The sequence below is a fragment of the Podarcis tiliguerta genome (genome assembly GCF_965153285.1).
Source record: "Podarcis tiliguerta genome assembly, chromosome: 12".
In the NCBI taxonomy this organism is placed as follows: Eukaryota; Metazoa; Chordata; class Lepidosauria; order Squamata; family Lacertidae; genus Podarcis; species Podarcis tiliguerta.
This window is the reverse complement of record NC_139545.1, coordinates 46,745,270-46,762,987: the sequence shown is the minus strand read 5'-3', so window position 1 is coordinate 46,762,987 and position 17,718 is coordinate 46,745,270. Positions and strand designations below refer to the sequence as shown.

Here is a 17,718-nt window from a genome sequence, read left to right as displayed (position 1 = left end):
GGGATGCCTGTCTCAAGATCTAAGTCTATAGTACATGAAACATATTAAAGTTAGCAACAGGACACAAGGGAAGCAGAACAACAGGCATTTTCAAACACATCTGCAATGGATCTCTGAATGTATGTTCTTCTGATTCAATGTAAGGACTGTTCCCTTCTTCATCTTGCTACGTCTTGCTAATAGTCAGAAATGAGACGCTAGGGGCCTAAAGCCTTTTAAATATTATTTTGAAGTCTAATCTGTCTATACTAGGAGCAAAGTTCTACTGAAATTGGAATTGGGAGAAGAAGAAGAATTAGGAACTTTTTTTTCTCTCAAAGAAGAAATAATTGCTGCTGAAGCAACCAGAGGATTCAAATTAAAAAGGACTACAGTCTTTGGATGATGAATACCAGGGTTAAAAACCATTGACAGTCACCTTTTCAGGTTCAGCTGCTTTTAACTGTAGTAGATAAAGAATATCACATCCCATAACTGCTAGTGATCTGTGGGTGGGAGAAACCAGAAATGATTCCATTGGCATGGGCAGATCATTGCCTGGTCAGTTTTAACTTTAGAGGTAGTTCTGAATGTGTGAAGCCATATACAGGTATGGTGTGTGGCTACACTTCATACCTGCTTGTTTGGTGTGTTTTTTGTGATGCTCGCCAGAAGGCAGATAGAATTTTACTACGTTCTTGGAGTTCTGGGTTTCCTTTTAACTTTGTGAATCTGTTTTATACTTTTAATACTATCGATTTTTTAAAAAAATATGTAGTTCTTATGGGTCATGAGCTGCTTTGGATGAACTTTATCTGAGAAAGTGGCATGCAAGTATATTAAAAATGAAAAGAAAAGAGAGAAAGGTATTTGTATCTTACATGTAAGGAGTCCTACAAATCCTCTAACCTTAGAGGATTCCTGCACCTAGAAAATCATGTGGTATTAACAACCTGTGTGGCCTTCTAACTATTCTTCGCTATAGGGCCATGCAGGTCTATGCGAGCTTCAAGACTGATGAGCAGGGGAACCGGGGTAAGCCAAGAAGCATGCAGGGACTATAAGGAAATATGAATTGCTGCTATGCTTGTGCAGTGCTCCCACATGATTGTATCTGTTGCTGGACAATGCAACTTTATGTATATCCAAATCATGAGATCACCTTCACAAATATAAGGTCCCTGCATATACAAAGCTGGCAAGTTGCAGGGGCCGGAGAAGATGTAACACAGCTATCTCCCAAACGTGCTAGATTTGAACGTGCAGAGACTTGTTTGTCCCCCCTCCCCGCTTAAGAAAAACAGCAGCAGCAACACTACAAGCAACCAAACGTTCAGTCCCCTCTCTCCTACCCTTGCAGTCTGCTGGAGGGTGCAGTGGAGGAACAGATAATTCATGGGAATGTGCTTGCATTTGTGTTTCGCCTCAAAATTGAGGAATTGGTATCTTCTCTACCTCCGCAGGCCAAATTTGACAGGCTAGTGGGGCTGCCTACCTGCCAATCATCTGGCGTCGCAATGCATCAGGTGACATGGCACTTTGAAGGCCCAACAATCAGCTGATCATCAGGACTTCAGAAGCACTGTGCTCAGGGCCTTTGAAGTATCAGCAACCAGCTGATTGCTGGCACTTCAGAAGCCCCTTTGGCTCCATTTTTGTGTGAACAGGGCTTGCACCAAACGGCCTAGACCCACCTAGGCCAGAGGCTCCCACCCCCTGCTCTAAATCAGGTGGGAGGTCTCATCAACGAAGAAGCAAGGGAACTATTCATTTCACCCCAACCAGGGCCAACCTTCAGAGGGCCGCATGGTAAGCTGAAGCAGGAAGACAGTATCTTTTTAATAGCTTCCCCACAATTGCCATCAAACATACTGATGCCATTATTTAAACTTTTCTTCTCCACCCAACAAATCCTCATTCATTCAATTAACGCCCTTTCCTGCATAAATTTCCATTAATGATCCCTTCCCTTCATTAACCCCCACAAAATCATTTTATTTCCACGCAGTGTCAGCCCATTCCCCTCCACAATGTCCCCCCAAGCTTGTTCTCTTTGCATTCGCTGCATTATTTTCAACTGGTTATTCCCCCCACCCCACCCCTTACCATCATTCTTAGCAGCTGAATGATTGCCTCTCCAGCACAAACACAATAGCACAGCACCAAAGTTCAGCCACTAACCTCTCCTTCCCTTGCCACAACTCTGCTACCCTCTCCCTTCCCTATGATGCGCGACATGTGTTATGAATGACTCTTGCCCGTTTATAGACACATAGAGACCCTAATTGTTGAGCTGTAAGCAAAATCCTAGCCGTGCTGCTCCTTAATAGCGGCTCCTGAAACAGTCACACAGATAGATAGGCAATTAGCCATTTGTGTCAGAAAGACACGGGTTAGGGGCTTCCAGGAAGCATCGGTGCAATGAGCTAGAGCAGAAATCTGTCATTTAAGTGGCGGCCATCACATCAAGCATAGAAATCAAACTAACAGCTATTGCAGAGCAAAGTCCCAGTGGTTTCTGGCAAAAGGATTCGCAGCCAGGACTCTACGTTGGCTACTCTGGCTTGCCTGGAGGAGGGAACAAAGAAGAGTGCCAATATGTCTAGTACCAGCTGCTTTCTCCTCCTGTCACCAAGACCAGGCCAAAATCAAATATGAATCTCTGAACAAGTTAAGTTTCTCCGTGACCAAAAGCATCCTAACGCTGAGAAGGGGAAAGGGTTGCAAGTCAGATGCAGAGGCTACCCAGGGAAGTCTTCTAAGACAATATTATGTCCATGAAGAATGCCATTTAATTCTAGGTGGCACTCCTGGCATTCCAAAAAGGGAACGGCATTCAATTCAAGTATTACCAGCATTAGTTTTCCTTGCAGTCTTAACTACTCTCGCAACATAAATATTTATTTGCTCTGTAAGACAGTATGGCACCCAATGGGCATGTCAAGCTAAAATTGTTGGTTTTTTTAAAAAATAATAATCAAGGAATAAATAATGCAAGAGGCAAGGTTTAAGGTTAATTACTTTAAAGAGATCAACTCCCAGAGATTTGGCTCAGTCCACCGTGCCGCTTTCCTTCTTGTTCTGAAGAATATCAAATGTACTTGTACATTTAAGTTTGCCTTGGAGAAATGTCATTCTCCCAACCTCTCCACCTACGCTACTTCCCTGAGAGAAGGGTATTAGCTGAAACTGCGCAGAGAACTCCCTGTACAGAACAGAATGAAACTAGAAGAACCAAAGAGACAAAGGCTCATTTCTCTTCCTGCCCTGTCATTTCAATTCCTAGAGCAGAGGTCACCAACTTCTTTGGGTCCTTGGGCACATCTGCGGAGTGTCAAGGGCACCATCCCCTCTAGTAGTTCTCCTCTCTTTTCCTCCAGGTCAATCTCTCCACAACAGAAAGAAACAAAACATGCAACACAAAACACTTTGCCTTTTCCAAGGGGCTTGGGGAGACGTTGTATCCAACAGAACTAAGATTCTCGTGAATCTGCTTGATTTTATGTGGGAATCCTCCTGCAAACTATCACCAGATTTTTATTGATAGACCACACACAAATAGCACCAGTCCAAGACAGAGATTTATAATGGGTCTTAAATTTTTTACATACAGTCTGGTGGTTAAACCACTGAAAATAATCACAGAACTTGTGTGGATGAGGAGGTGACCTATGGTGCTTCTCAGGGGTTCGTTGTTATAAAGAAAAAGAAAAGAACTCAAAAAGCTTTGAGTTCAAAAAGCTTTGTATGGTTACAGTGCTTGAAAGGCCCAGATTCATGACTCTGGTGGTTCAGTCAATGGAAACCGATATGAACTGTGATTTGTTGATGATTTCGTTCATTGAAAGTGTAAGGGTGTGTGTGTGTGTGTGTTGGGAAGGGAGGAACCCATGAAAAATTATTCAATTCCAAGAGGATGGTACTGGATCTGAGATGTTTGTGTCCACCCACCCACATTTTCTCTCTCTCATACTTCAACTTCTCCCACAGCAGCTGCCCCTTATCTTCAAAAACACTCCCCATTCTCTCGGACCCTCTTGGTCACTCCACTGCCTCTTCAGCTGTTTGGTGCCAACCTGGACCCTTGATAAACACATATAGATCAAAGGAGGAGAATGTCACACTTCCAACTTCCTTGGTTGTATGAGGGGGTCAGTACCCTTCCCAACTCATGACATGCGGAGTGGCCTTCACGGGAAAAGGTTTCATTGTGGTCATGGGTGCCATAATGGTAACCAAACTTCCTTTTGTAATTTTTCCTACCCTGAAGCTGGAAAGAAATGTCTCTTCCCACCAAGTATGAATCATTCTGTTAAATATATATGCACTGTATTGGGGTGACCGCTGCAGAAGCCTTGCATGTCACTAATACTTGAAACCATCACTAAGGGTTAAATGAGGAATGATAAAATTTATCCCCTTAATAAGAATGACTATGCAAATACTGATCAACTCAGATCAAATAAAATACACAAGATCTTTTCGGGCCGATAAGAGATACAGGATCCATTTGTCAAAATTGCTCCAAAATACAGTGATTTGCAGTTAACAACGATGAAAAACACTGCTCACATTTCCCTTTGAATATTACTACAATAAATATCTGACATAGTTCAAAGTGGTTTTTAAAATCTCAGCTATCTACAGAAACATATCAACCATGAGTTTTGTTGGAAAATTTAAGGTTGGCAGAATAGTAATCAAGATGCATTGCTTTAAGAGGTGAAGTGGAAGATGAGAATCATAAAACCCACTGTGCTACATTAGTTTTTGTAGTTCTTACAGACTTTGGTCTGATCCACGTCACCTGTTAGCACCACTAGATATGACTCAACATCAGCCTCAGGCACATACTGTTTAATTGACTTTAATAAAATATTTATGCCCAACCATCCAACATAAATGCTTACTTTGGTTTCAGGCAATTACCCTTAATTTTATCCAGTTAAATCTCCACACCTAATAATTCATTCATTTCTCTATCCCTATCTGTATCACAAGAAACGTTGACTATAAACTGTGACTTAACTACACATTGTCAACTAACTATGTATTCATACAGGGTGAGTCCTTTAAAAGAGGTCCTGTGGATACAGAGTGCGGTACACATGTTCCACAGGACCTCTTTTAAATGACTCACCCTGTACATGCACTGGACCTATTTAATAACCCCCAAATCTGGCTGTTTCAAATAGGCATGCAAGAGGACTTTTTTCAGCCAATTAGGTTTCAAAAGCAAGTCCAACAACTTATTTCCCTTAGAATTCAATCCTATACACACTTTCCTATAAGTAAGTCCTATTGACCTTAATGGGGCTTGCTTTTGAGTAGACACACATCAGATTGCACTGAGTAGGCATACAGAAGATCAGACTTCTTTTCTTTTTTTACAGGGTAAAATATGTTTTGAAACACCACTACAGACACCCTCACATTGCTTCAGAGCTCTACTTTCTTCCTGCTTCAGAGGAGATACTCGTCTTTGTAATGTTTTCCACGCTTATGCAATTGCTTCAATGCCATTCATAATGCGAAACTGTTATATGCATCTCCAAAGACAGAGCGATTCTCTGTGTCATGTGTTACAACGTTGGGTGTTTTGAATATCCCAGCTTGTCAGATGCCATTAGTCTCTTCCAAAGATGCTTATCTGAACATGCCTGGCCATTTGATACAATTGCAAAATGATCCTATTTTCTTCCAAAATTTATACAGTTTATTAGATTCCGCCGTTAAACAAAGTTGTTTCTCTTCTATTTTCGCAGCAAGTTGATGTTCAGTATCACCCAAAAGGTATATAAACTTGCTCTGATCTTATAAGACACATTATATTTCCGTAAGCTGCATGCAGAAATAGGAAGCTATGCAACGAACATGCCCAGTGCTCAAGTATTATATGCAGAGAAACGTATTTGACGATACGAAAAGGGGAGAAGGTTAAACACAGAAAATTCAAGACATACGTTATCCTAGGATGAATCATTCTGAACTTGATTCGTCAAAGACAATCTGAAAATTGACAGCTTAGACTAAAATACTGAAGCGGGGGCAAGCTATTAAAAGTTGGCAAGAAATTCCCTTGAATTTTAACAGAACTTGCAAATTGTGCAAGTTATTTCGAGACCACGTCTTCCATTTACCTACACTGTCGCAGAGGCTTATGGTTCGGTATCACTTGGCAGATCCAAAACCTTGAACAGATGCTGTTTTAATATTTCAAAGCCTTAGCCAAAGCAAAATGCTTATTGCAATCAAATGGAAGCTTGTGGTAGCAACCCTCATACGGTTGAAACAAAAATGGGGGACTCTTGAATGCTCACCTCTGGAAGTGCAAAGTGATCTATCCAGTTTAATGCAACGCTTGGAGAGATTTCACAGCTTTAATTCGCTTGCACACTGTTTTCTTACAGGGGTAAATATGCTACTCTTTGCTTGAGACTTAACAGACGCAAATAATCCTTTGAGAATTGTATTAGCATAAAAGATGAAACGGGGGTGTGGGAAGCTTAGCAACCTCAGCCTCATTCTATTTTAACACCGATTCCCCCACCGGAACAATATTTTACTGATGATTATTCGTGGTCTAAGAGATTACGTTCACTAATAAAGTTCTCCAGTTCAAAATGAAAAACAATAAAACACAATGCAAGCAGGGTCACTTGGCACCGTCCTCTACAGCATCGCAATCCACCATGTATGGGGTCAAAAGGCAGAGTGCAGTTGTGGAATCGCAAGCACATCTCTTGGAACAGAACCAGCAGAGCATCCCTAAAGAGCAGCAATCATCAATGCACACTGCCATTAATAAATTGCTCACTGATGACAATGAAAATATGCACTTACTGGCAGTGTTTACACACTACCCTCTTTGCACTCCACGCCTGAATGCTTCTCCCCTCCCCAAACCATGGTTTATGTACTAGAGTCTTCAAAGCACGCACAAGTAAAACCAGCTCAATGTTGTAAAACAGTAAGTTTACAGTGAAGTTCCTTTGGTCGCATAAATAATGGAGAGAATATGAAGTTCGCAAAATATTGAACTGGCTCTATTTACTACCACCAAATAAACTATAAAATCAAAAGCATGTGGTAGAAAGAAATAAGGATTTATTCTAATGGTCTGGGGCTCCAACACAGATTTAAATCAATTGCTGCATGTGCAATTAAGCAAGGATGTGACAGTATTAAAGCAGACACAGAAGTAGATGGTGCGCATCGAAGCATGTATTTGCATGTTACACACATGATAATTTACACTCTTATCGTATTTCACACTGACTGCAGGAAAAAGCACCTGTGAAATCAAGCTACACCCTTCCCTCTTCCCAAAAAGAATTTAAAAAAAAAATACATCTGCCATGTGCAATTTTTTTCTTTTCTTAAGCCAGAGGAAGCAACACAAAGCCAAAAATTCATGAACCAAACTACAGCTCTTGGTATATAAATATACAACTCTGAATGTTCAAAGTGCTGCGTTTTATATTACATTGCAAGAGGGTGACAACTTAAAAGATTTGTTTGATGGCTGACAGGTTTTTTTTTATAAAAAAAAATACTGTTAATTAATTCTTAAATACTTTGCACCCTATTTGACAAAAAGAACCGGTTCAAGCATGGCAGACGTAGAAGAAATATTTCTGCTTGGGAGGAAAGGGACACCAATGATTGGTGCAGAGTAGATTTATGTTCCATAACATTCATTATGCCTCAACAACTATGGCCTACGTGCATGGCATGGTTATTGCAAAACCCCTTTATGAGATCATTCATACACTGAAATCACTTGATACTTTAAGACTGACTTCAGAAGCACGGAGGTTTCAAGAAAACCTTGAAAGGATAGCAGTGCAAATGCTCTTTCAATGACAATACATTTCTCACTTCTTCCTCTGCTTTCCTAACAACACTACATTGCATCAATTAGAAGCAAAGCCTCCAAGAAATGAATTCACAAATATTTCAACTAAAGTGCCGTATTAAAGGAGGACAAAGTGGATTTGACCCCCGCCCCATTAAATGCTGAAAAAGTAGGACTGGTTTATTTGCATAAACAGCATAATATTCTGGAAGGCACCAGAATGACAGTCACTAGTACTATTCTTGCTGGTGTACTTTCATTTTCTACTTTACTTACATCAAATGGAAAAAGCATGGATTAAATATTTAAGCAAAAGCATGCTACAGCTGTAATAGCAAGTGCCTGTGAATACAGATATACAATTCCCAGTTTTAGAAATTACATTATATTCAGTGAAATCCTAAGCGTTTTTACTCAGAAGCAAGTCCCTCTAAGTTCAATGGGAGTTATTCTCTAGTAAAAAGTTTAACACTGCAGCTGGCCCGGTAAAAGGAAGGCTGATTCAGAAGAGTTACATGCGCCCTAAAAGGATTTGGAGTTTGTGAACATTTGGTGTGCTTTTTGTCTTCAATAATCCCAAGCAAGAACCAGAGAATGATTACCCTTGCCAGCACTTCCTTAATACGATAGAAACGTCATTATGCAAACTCCAGCTTTCCTATCTTCCTCCTAACACTGTAAGTCACCTCATGTAGCCTGGGGTCAACACAGCCCACACTAAATAGCACACACATTAATTCGAACTTCCAATTACGAAAATGTTTTGAATGATCTCCCCAGGGCCATTTGAACGTATGAAGTTGTTCCGTACTTGTTTTGATGAGGCATTGGGAGGAGAAGGAAGGACACTCAAGACTTTCAAGAACTACTTTAAAGTGAGAAAAAATAATGACATGAATTAATTCATAAGAATTCATTCTTCTTCTCTGGAGTCCACAGGATGGAAACTTTGCTACTAATTCTACCTGGGAAGCAGCTTGAACAGAACAAGTTTCTAAACAAGCACCCGGAAGAGCCAGAATAGGCATTGAATGGTTTGGCATTTGATTTGATTGCAATATTGTATTGTCCTTTAGCACCAACTGAATTGAAAGCCAGAGACTATGCTGATTCCCGGAATGCAACAATCAAGCCCTCCTTCAAAAAACCTGCATTTAAATTCCAACCAGCCGACCTTTATTCTTATCAAAGATGTCCTCACAAAAAGCAGTGGAACTATTTGGGTGAGGTATGGAAAACCCTCGAACCCCCCCCCCCCCGTTCAAAATTGGATTGACAAAAGGGACTGACTTTTGAATAGACATGTATAGAATTACAGTTTTAAAAATGTTAACTTTAAAAGTAGTTGCTTTAAGTATATATACTATGAACTGTTATACTTTTTAAAAATTATATCATAGAAAAAATTAAATAAATGAAGCTTAAATTTCATTTAGCATCTGGATTACAAATTCTTATTAAACAAACCAGAGCTCATTATAAAATCAATATCAACTTAACCAGTGTGCCCCAAGAGAAATGGCAAAAAGGTCACTCCCAGAAATTCAAACAATTTTCCTGCTGGAAGGGCATGATTTTAATTACAGATACCATTAATTAGAGCTGTCACAGGGAAGATTGTCCTCTTACTTATCACAAATAAGTATGATTTCCCTCAGATTATTAAATTTATATGCATTAAAAGAAAAAGAAAAGGCTCATGTGTTCCTTTGTAAATGATAACACTTTACATTAAAAATGCCTAGATAAAAATTTAACAAAACTGGTTTAACCGTTCGTTGTTACGTAAACACATTTTTGGGGGGGTTCAGCAAATGTACCTTTCTCTTCGCTGAAACACCTCCCCCCCTACACCTCCCTTTGATAAGTCTCTCTCTCTCTCTTTATTACTACTTTACTTTAGAAGGTTTTCTCCTTCTGCTTAGATCTCAAGTTGAAAGCTCTTCCTCTGAAATGCTAATAAGTTGGGCAGATGTTTGAATTCAGCACTCTTACTGAACATTTCATTGGGTATGCAATGCTGCCCTCCCCCACGGAGGAAAGCACACAGTACAAAGATGAGGAGAGAGGGAGAGAGAAATTGGAGGGAGAAAAGGGGACAGAGCTTCAGTATACAGATGCAAGTGCCCTGGGTCCTCATAGAACACAATGGTAAAAAAATAAAAAGGGGAAGGCTTCAACTCAAAAAGTGTACTGAACATTTTATTATTTAAACGCATAGCTCACTGTTCCAAACTTTTAGCATTTCTGAGCATTCTTCTACAACTCGAGAGAATTTTACAGAAATACTAAGATTTGTGGACAGCCAGATTAACTGTTATGGTTTGTCCAATTATGTAATGTCCAGTACCATATATAAAATGCCAGTGCAGGCGACAAGAAAAATAAGGATTGCCTATCAGAAATAAGCTCCCAGTCCTTGATCCAGTGCTTCTGAAACAGCACCTTTCCCCTCCTATTTACTACAGAAGCCTCACCTATAATGTTTCCATATTCCTTTGCTTCTATCTGCTGTCACTGTTCTCAGATTTTTCTTTTATTTAAAAAAACCAAAACGCCAACAGGCCTGCTTCTACCTTCTCTAGCGCTTACAAATTTATCAGCATTATATTCCAATCTATCTGAATAATGGGAGAAACTGACAACTGCGCAGGTCAAAGGTTCTTTTCATATCACACCTCCAAGAAGTCAATGATTCAAAGAGAGGAACACCTTCAGATAACTGGGTGATCCATGCCTCATAAATTGCAAAGATTGTTTTTAATATCTAAAACGCAGTGACAGGTTCTAGATATTGATGTGTGTGGCGTGTGGGTTTTTTTCTTTTCCAGGGGCATTGAAATTGGCAACTACTTCTTTTAACGTTTCTAATTAGAGGCACATTTACAGCAAGCTACAAGAATAGCAAAGATTAATAACAAGCAATAAAAAAGCTGCTACAGTCTACGGGGGAATATTAATGGAGGGACGCCCAAGTAAGGCATTGTTTAAAGAAAAGGGGGGGGAGAACCCTACCTCGGCTATAAATAAATAAAAGCAGCACTCCCTTGTGTGGGGGATAATAAATAACAGTTTTAAGTATCAGGAAAAAATAAAGAGCTGGTGGAGTGGAGAGGCCGGTCTCCTACCTGATAAGCAGCAGTCGCACTGGAGCTGTTGTCGGAGCCCAGGCTTGTCAGCTTCTCCTTCAGTCTGTGATGAGAGCTGTGGCGGAGGCAATAGATGACCCCAGAAGCCACAAGGATCCCAAAAATGCAAGCGATGGAGAGGAGGGTTAGTATGATGAATTTGGTGGTGTCTCTCTCTTCCTGGGCATGGTGGGGCAAATGCTGGAGCTTGCTTTTCTGTACAAAAAATAAAAACAGGCGATGTGGAGGATTATTTTTTTTTTAAGCAAGGACAGAAACAAGAGAGCAACCACTACTTGATCCCGCCGCCCTCCCCCTCCAATGCCAACAGGTGAAATCACAACACAAAATGAAGAGAAATTGCCACAACACAAAATTGCAATCAGGCTTTCCTAGCAGAATATTTCAGGGGTTGCAACTACAATCCTGTTCATTGAAAATAAACCCCAATGGATAAAGAGGGTCTTATTTTCAGTAGACATGTATAGGATCACACTGTTTATTTCACACACCAGGGATGTGTCAGGATAGGAATTAAAGTTTGGAATCCATTCCTAGGCACAATTAGTCAAAAGTATATTCCATTAAAGTAAACGGCATTTGCCTTCTCCTCGGTGCAGTACAGACTGCACAGGCAACTCAGTCTTACATGTTTTTCCTTCAAAGTTCACACTGCAGAATTCAACGAGTCTCTCTCACCCCGTCCCCAAATCCCATACATAGGATTGTGACCTTAAATGAACTGGAGCAATAGTCAAAAATCCACCCAGCTATCTGGAAAGTAGTATCACTGTTTTCCTCCACCACCTAAATGAGATGTAAATTAAAAAGATAATTCCCTAACACATACCTGGCAACATCGTTCATAAAATATCTTTAAGAAGCAGGTAAGACTGTCTTTGTGAGCCTATTGAATTTGTCATAGGAAAAAAAATATTTCCAGCAATAAACCTGGTAAGATATTATCACGGCCAGTTTCCCTCATGATACTCTTTGCATAAAGTGGGATGTAGATTTCTTCTGCTCGACACCTGAAAAATTGACTTCTCAAAAAACACTGTTCTCCATTAACGTTTTATTTTTACTTATGAGGGAAGAGTTATCAGATGGGGAGGGCTCATCTCTCCCTCTTTTCTTCCTGGCATAGATACAAAACAAAACCAAAGTTCAACGCTTCCAAGCTCCTCCAGGATATATTTTTTTTATGTGTGTAATTTTGTGTGTCTGTGTGTGCGCGCACAGTGACAGAAAAGAAATCCTGGTGATGCCTTTCGCTTGTCTCCATGCGCTCAAAAGTTGTCCAATAATTTCCCCTCATTAGCTTCATTATAAGCTATATTAGCAACAATTAAAATCGCAACATGGCTATGAAAAGCCCAGGCACGCAAGATTGCAGGCTCGCTCATTTGGCCAGCGCTTGACAATTACTAGGGAAATGAATTGAAAAGCACGCCCCTGCCTCAGCTCTGGTTGCTACAAGATGAGAACAATTAGCCAAGTCCTCTCCACCACCTCATTTCGCGTGGTAACAAAATGGATTTCCCCCCCTGAATGCCCGGCCCGGCCTATTCATTATCTCGCCTCTCTTTAGTAATTTTCTGCTCCGCATTCAGCTGGCCGCCGCTTAATTTCCTCCCGGCTAGCACGTACACAAGCGGCTCTTGTGTCAGGCCCCACTCCGGTTCCTTTCTCTCTCTTTCTCTCCTTTTAAAAAAAATATATCTTGGAATCAGAAAAGGCCACCGAAGCAATTAGCGCCGCGTCTTGACTGGGAACATAGCTTGCCATTAATTAGCCTCCTTGCTTTAGCAGCGCGCCAGTTTAGCGCGGGGCTCAGGCTTAATGGAACGGAAAGGCAGGTCCGGGCAAAGCGTTCCTCCCACCCTTCGCCGCCTTGTTGCGCAGGAGCGAAAAAGAGGAGCGAGGCTCGCCGGCTGGAGAAAAAGGGACCGACGGAAAGGAGGCAGGCGGGCAGGGCGCGCAGTCGCCCGCTCTCGCGGCTTCGTCGGGGAGGGGCTCCTTCGCCAGCCGCTCGCGCCACTTTGGCTCTCAAGACGCTGCTGCTCCTGCTTCTGCTTCTCCTCCCGCTGCCTCTCCAAAGCGCTCGAGGGATCGAAGAAGGACGCGCTCCGGCGCTCTCCCGCCTCCTCAGCCAGCGGGAGGAGTCTTCCTCGCTTCCCCCTCCCTCCCCCCAATCTCCACCTGCCTCGCCTCTCCTCTCCTCCTTAACCCAGCGCAGAGGAGGAGAAGGCGGCGTTGAGACCTCCGGCGCGCAAAAACGCGCTCGAGTAGATGGGCGACGCTTCGTCTCTCGCCTCCCTTTCAAGCGGGCGCGCCTGCCCCGCCCGCGTGTCCTCAAGACCACGTCCCCACCCCCCTCCCCTCGAGATACCGGGAGGAGAGGGGACCGGGAGGCTTTGAGGGGCGCCTCCCTGCCACTCAGTCCATTTTTCAGTTTAGACGGGGTGGGTTGGTGCTAGGCTGCTGCTCTGTGCTCGCCTACTGGGAGTGGTAAGGCCCGTACTGAACACAGTGGGACACTTCCGACGGGTCAGGCTGCACATCTCATTGGTTTTTAAGAAGGCACATTACTGGGAAGCAAGCCCTACGAAGATAAAAGGGCTTATCCTGCAAGTAAGCATGATTCAGGCCGGATCACAAGGCTACGGTCCTATATGGCAACCTACTGAACTTTTTGGAACGGAAGGGAAAGGATGCGCAGCAATGGGCCGCGTGCCCCGTTGGAGTGCAACACGGAAATAAGTGGGCACCGGAATATCAACTCAGTCATTAGACCTGCAGCCCTACACATCCGGATCCCCAAACCGCATTCGGACGCAGAACTTAACTCCCAGTGTACGTGCTTTGTTCTGAGGAGTGTGGAGTATGTGCTCTTAGCGTAGGGACTCTGTTAAAGATTATTTGCGAGCTTGAACACACCATATATTTAAAGAACACTTTCTCAGGAATCCTGGGAACTGTAGTTTAAGAGTGCATCTCTAGGAGGTGTAAACTTCAGTTCCCAGCATTCTTGGCAGGCTGCTTTAAATGTATGGTGTGCACTCAGCCTAACCAATACGATCCTTACAGTACCTTACTCGGAAGCAAACTATGAATATTGTAGGACTTAATCCCAGGTATCAGGGTTGCAGTGTAAACGAGCGGGAAAAGTGGGGTCAGTTCGTGGCACCCTCGGCTAAAACGTCTGGCGCGCCCCAATCTACGTAGCAGCGGGAACCGACGGCAGTGAGGTCCACAAACCAGCAGAGAACCAACCCAGCACCCAATTTGCGGACCTGGCTGTAAAAACACACACTGCAGACGAGCTTTGACCAAGGGTCCAGTGGCTCCCGTTGCTAAAAACAGTGGGTGGGTCCCGCTTTGCTAGGAAACAGATTCAGGGAAAGCGCCCCGAAGCTTGGGTACATGGGTTTTGGCCGCAGCCCCACTCGCTCTTCCTTGGCGAGGGCGGGCAAATCCGTTGCTCCCTAACACGGCAGCTTCTCTTCGCGCGTCCTCCTCCGTCCCTCCCTTTTCAGGATCTCCCTACCGCCCCGTTGCCTCTGCTTTCCCTTTCTTAGGACCGCCATATGGTCCCTCGCCCCCGCCCCACCCCACCCGGGTTTCTTAGGCCCCTCCGCGCAGCGGCGCCCTCCTCAGCCCCGCCTTTCCGTTCTTGGAAAGCGCCTTTGGCCGCGGCCCTTCCTGCTGGGGAGGGCAGGGGGTCGCCCGATAAAGCTCTCCTCTGGCGGCGAAAGGGCAGGCCCTCCCCTTCGGAGGCCAGTTCAGGCTGCTGGCTGGAGCTCAAGGCCTGGCCTTGGCTCCACCATTAGCATTTAATTGAAAGCGCCCCCCGGCCCTCTGGCGAGGGAGAGGTCCCTATCTGCATCTAAATAGGGGCGTTTGAAAAATGATCTTGCCCTGGACTGGAGACCCGGCCTCGCTCGCCGCATCTTCTCTTCCCTCCCCACCAGAACTCCATCCCCCCTCCCCGGGCAGGGCCTGGCCTGAAGGGGCCTTAATTGGACGCGCTACAAAGTCCCCGAGACAGAAGGAGCGGCTGCCCCGATGTTTAGGCTTGCTGTGGGGACAGCTGCCGCGAAGGCAAGGTCCCCCCACCCCCGTCTCACTCTTTCTCCAGCAGCTGCGCACCCAACAAGGCGGAGGCAGGGGGCGCCTCCGGCCTCTTCGCCGGGAGACCAGGCCATTGAACGCATGGCCCCGATCCTGGACGTGATTCCTGGGAAATGAGCCTTCCCCCCCAGCCCATGTCGCACACGAGAAATCCCACTAGACGCCTCACTTCTTCTTAAACATACTTCGAAGGTGCTGCGCATAATAATCCAGGGGTAAATAGATGAACAGCTCCGATCCTAAGCGGTCAGAATACCAAAGCCAAAATAACAGCAGACCCAATGCACAAGTCCCATTAAGTTAAATGACGTTTACTCACAAGTATTGCAAGTATTACTCACGCGGTTGCAACCTAAATATGCTTAGGATCAGGGTTGCTAATTGGTTGTTGCAGCGTTCAAGAGATGCGCGCCCACGCACCTTGCGTACATATATAACAGTGTCATATGGAAAGAAGAGCGAGTCTATTTATGGTTTGCATAAGAAAGCTTTTTCTCTGTAAATTATTGCCCGGCTTATTCTGTTAACAGTGCGGATATTAAATAACGTCAGAAAGAAAGAGAAACCCACACTTGTCCACTGTAGTCACCCCCCCCCCCAAAAAAATACACCCCCCAGCCCCTCTTTCATAAACATGTTGGTGAGTCACTCTCTGAGCCTCGAATCCCTATCTGTAAAATGGGACTAATAGACTGCAATTCTGCACTGGGAGTAAGTCCCCTCGAACTAAGCAGACGCGTATAGGATAGCGATGATGCTGTCCTCTTTCAGGATTCTTCTGAAAGAAAAAATGAAGCAACAGAATCCGCTTTGCAAAGTGGCGAGTTCTTCTACCACTGATATAAACGATAATGGTAAGCAAGCCTCTTAAATCAAGAGCTGTCAGGCCCCTTTCGCGGAGCTGACTGGCCCGCGGCCACACGATCCTTAATACAAAATAAACGGGGTTCTCATTCGCATTTTTAGCTCGGGAAAATCCCTCGGCAAACTCTGAGGAAATCACCATGCGAAGAGAATATCATCACAAGCTCTATAATAAAGCGCTGTCAAATGTAGATAAGGCAAATAATTTATTTCCCTTTAATTTTCAGCAGCGTTTCGTTTTTGTCCAGACCACTTCCAGGTTTCCTATGGATTCAGAGTTTGGGTTGTTGTTGTTTGTAAATAGGTTTAATTTGCATAACGATGTTCCTCCCTCCAAGCCGAGCTGCAAATCGGAACGGGGCTTCAAATTGCTTTACAAATTGACTGCTCATTGTTGAAAAACGAAGAAACCGGAAGCCATTTTAAGCAGGGCCCGGAGTGGCAAACGCCCCCCTGTGCGCCACCGCCGTGTTGCTGCGCGCACGCTTCGCAGGGGGCGGCGGATTGCCAGCAGACTCGAGGCGGCCTGCCTTGGCTTTGCCTTTGCAAGAGATGGGACCACTCTTATTTCAAGGGAGCCAGCCAGGGAAGGGGAAGGGTAGGGCTGGGGAGACCCTCACTTTCAGATATGGCAAGGAAACTGCCCGCGAGTGGGGAAACATGTGAGGGCCCCGAGATTACGCTGGTGGAGGTTCTGAATGGAGGGCTGGAAGAAGGTCCAGAAAACACCAACATCTCGCACACAGAAAGGCGCTCTGCTTTAAAATGGCCAGTCACCCCTGGCTTGGATGTAGTCGCGGTAAGGCAAGTGGCGCAAAGCAGATTCTTTTTTGCCTACTTCGCCAAAAGAGGAAACCACCTTCTCTCTCTTCCGCAATTTGTACACAATGCCCTCTCCATAAATATCTGACGATAACGCCGGGCTCAGGGATTGTTGGGAACTCGCGTTTCTAGCCCTCATTGTTCAAAAACAAACCCCACAAAGCGCTTAGATCGCGTGTGGCCCTTAAAGCCTTTAGTTCTGTAGCCGATACGCGCCCTTTCAGGGCAGAAGAGGCCGAAACCGAGTACTGTACACACGTTAGCTCGCCTATGATGTCAGGAGTTTCTCTTTTGGGGGGAACTAGTCCCTGATAAAGCGCTCCCCCCCCCCCCGACGGTCCTCAACTGCGCATCCTTCCCACCCTGTTCTAAAGATGCCGCTTTGTACGGATGACCCTGAACGGTTCCCGTACTGAACATAATTCCGCTTCTGTTTCTGCAAATATTGTCACAGCTCAGGTTTAAGCAAACCTGTTTCTGTTGTCGAAGAAACAGGGCATGTTTCGAACTACACAGAACCCTTCTTCACCATAACGCAGTCAGATAGGAAGGCGCATCTGACGAATTTCTAAACAGCGAGGTTTCTTTCCATTCCGACCTATGAAAGACTGGAACGTAGGCAGTCCCTCTTCTCGAAACTGGACCGGCTTAATTCCTAATTTGCAAACATCCCAGGGAAACATGTAACGCCTGCGACCCTCACTCAAGATCCTCAAACCGATCCATCCATTGCGCCCCACCCTAACTTCCCCGCAGCTCGACCCAGCTCCGGATGGTCCCGCTCCAAACTTCAGGGACAACTCAGGGCCAGCGCTGCTGTGCAAATAATGCGGGTCCGAGCGTCTTCCTCTGCGCGCTTCCCCCGATTTGTCACCTCCACAACCCGGAAGGGAGGTTTACTCTCTCTCCATAAAGGTCTGTGTAAGCTTGCTG

At 44.4% G+C, this 17,718-nt stretch overlaps 1 protein-coding gene across 1 annotated transcript in view; it reads right to left on the bottom strand.

Moving 5' to 3' along the window:
- PTPRN2 (protein tyrosine phosphatase receptor type N2) overlaps nt 1-17,718 on the bottom strand; it is a 607,197-nt gene that overhangs the window by 100,020 nt on the left and 489,459 nt on the right. Inside the window, exon 13 of the mRNA XM_083406151.1 lies at nt 10,966-11,181. Within this exon, the coding sequence (XP_083262277.1) occupies nt 10,966-11,181 (216 nt within the window). The remainder of the gene's footprint in view (nt 1-10,965; nt 11,182-17,718) is intronic.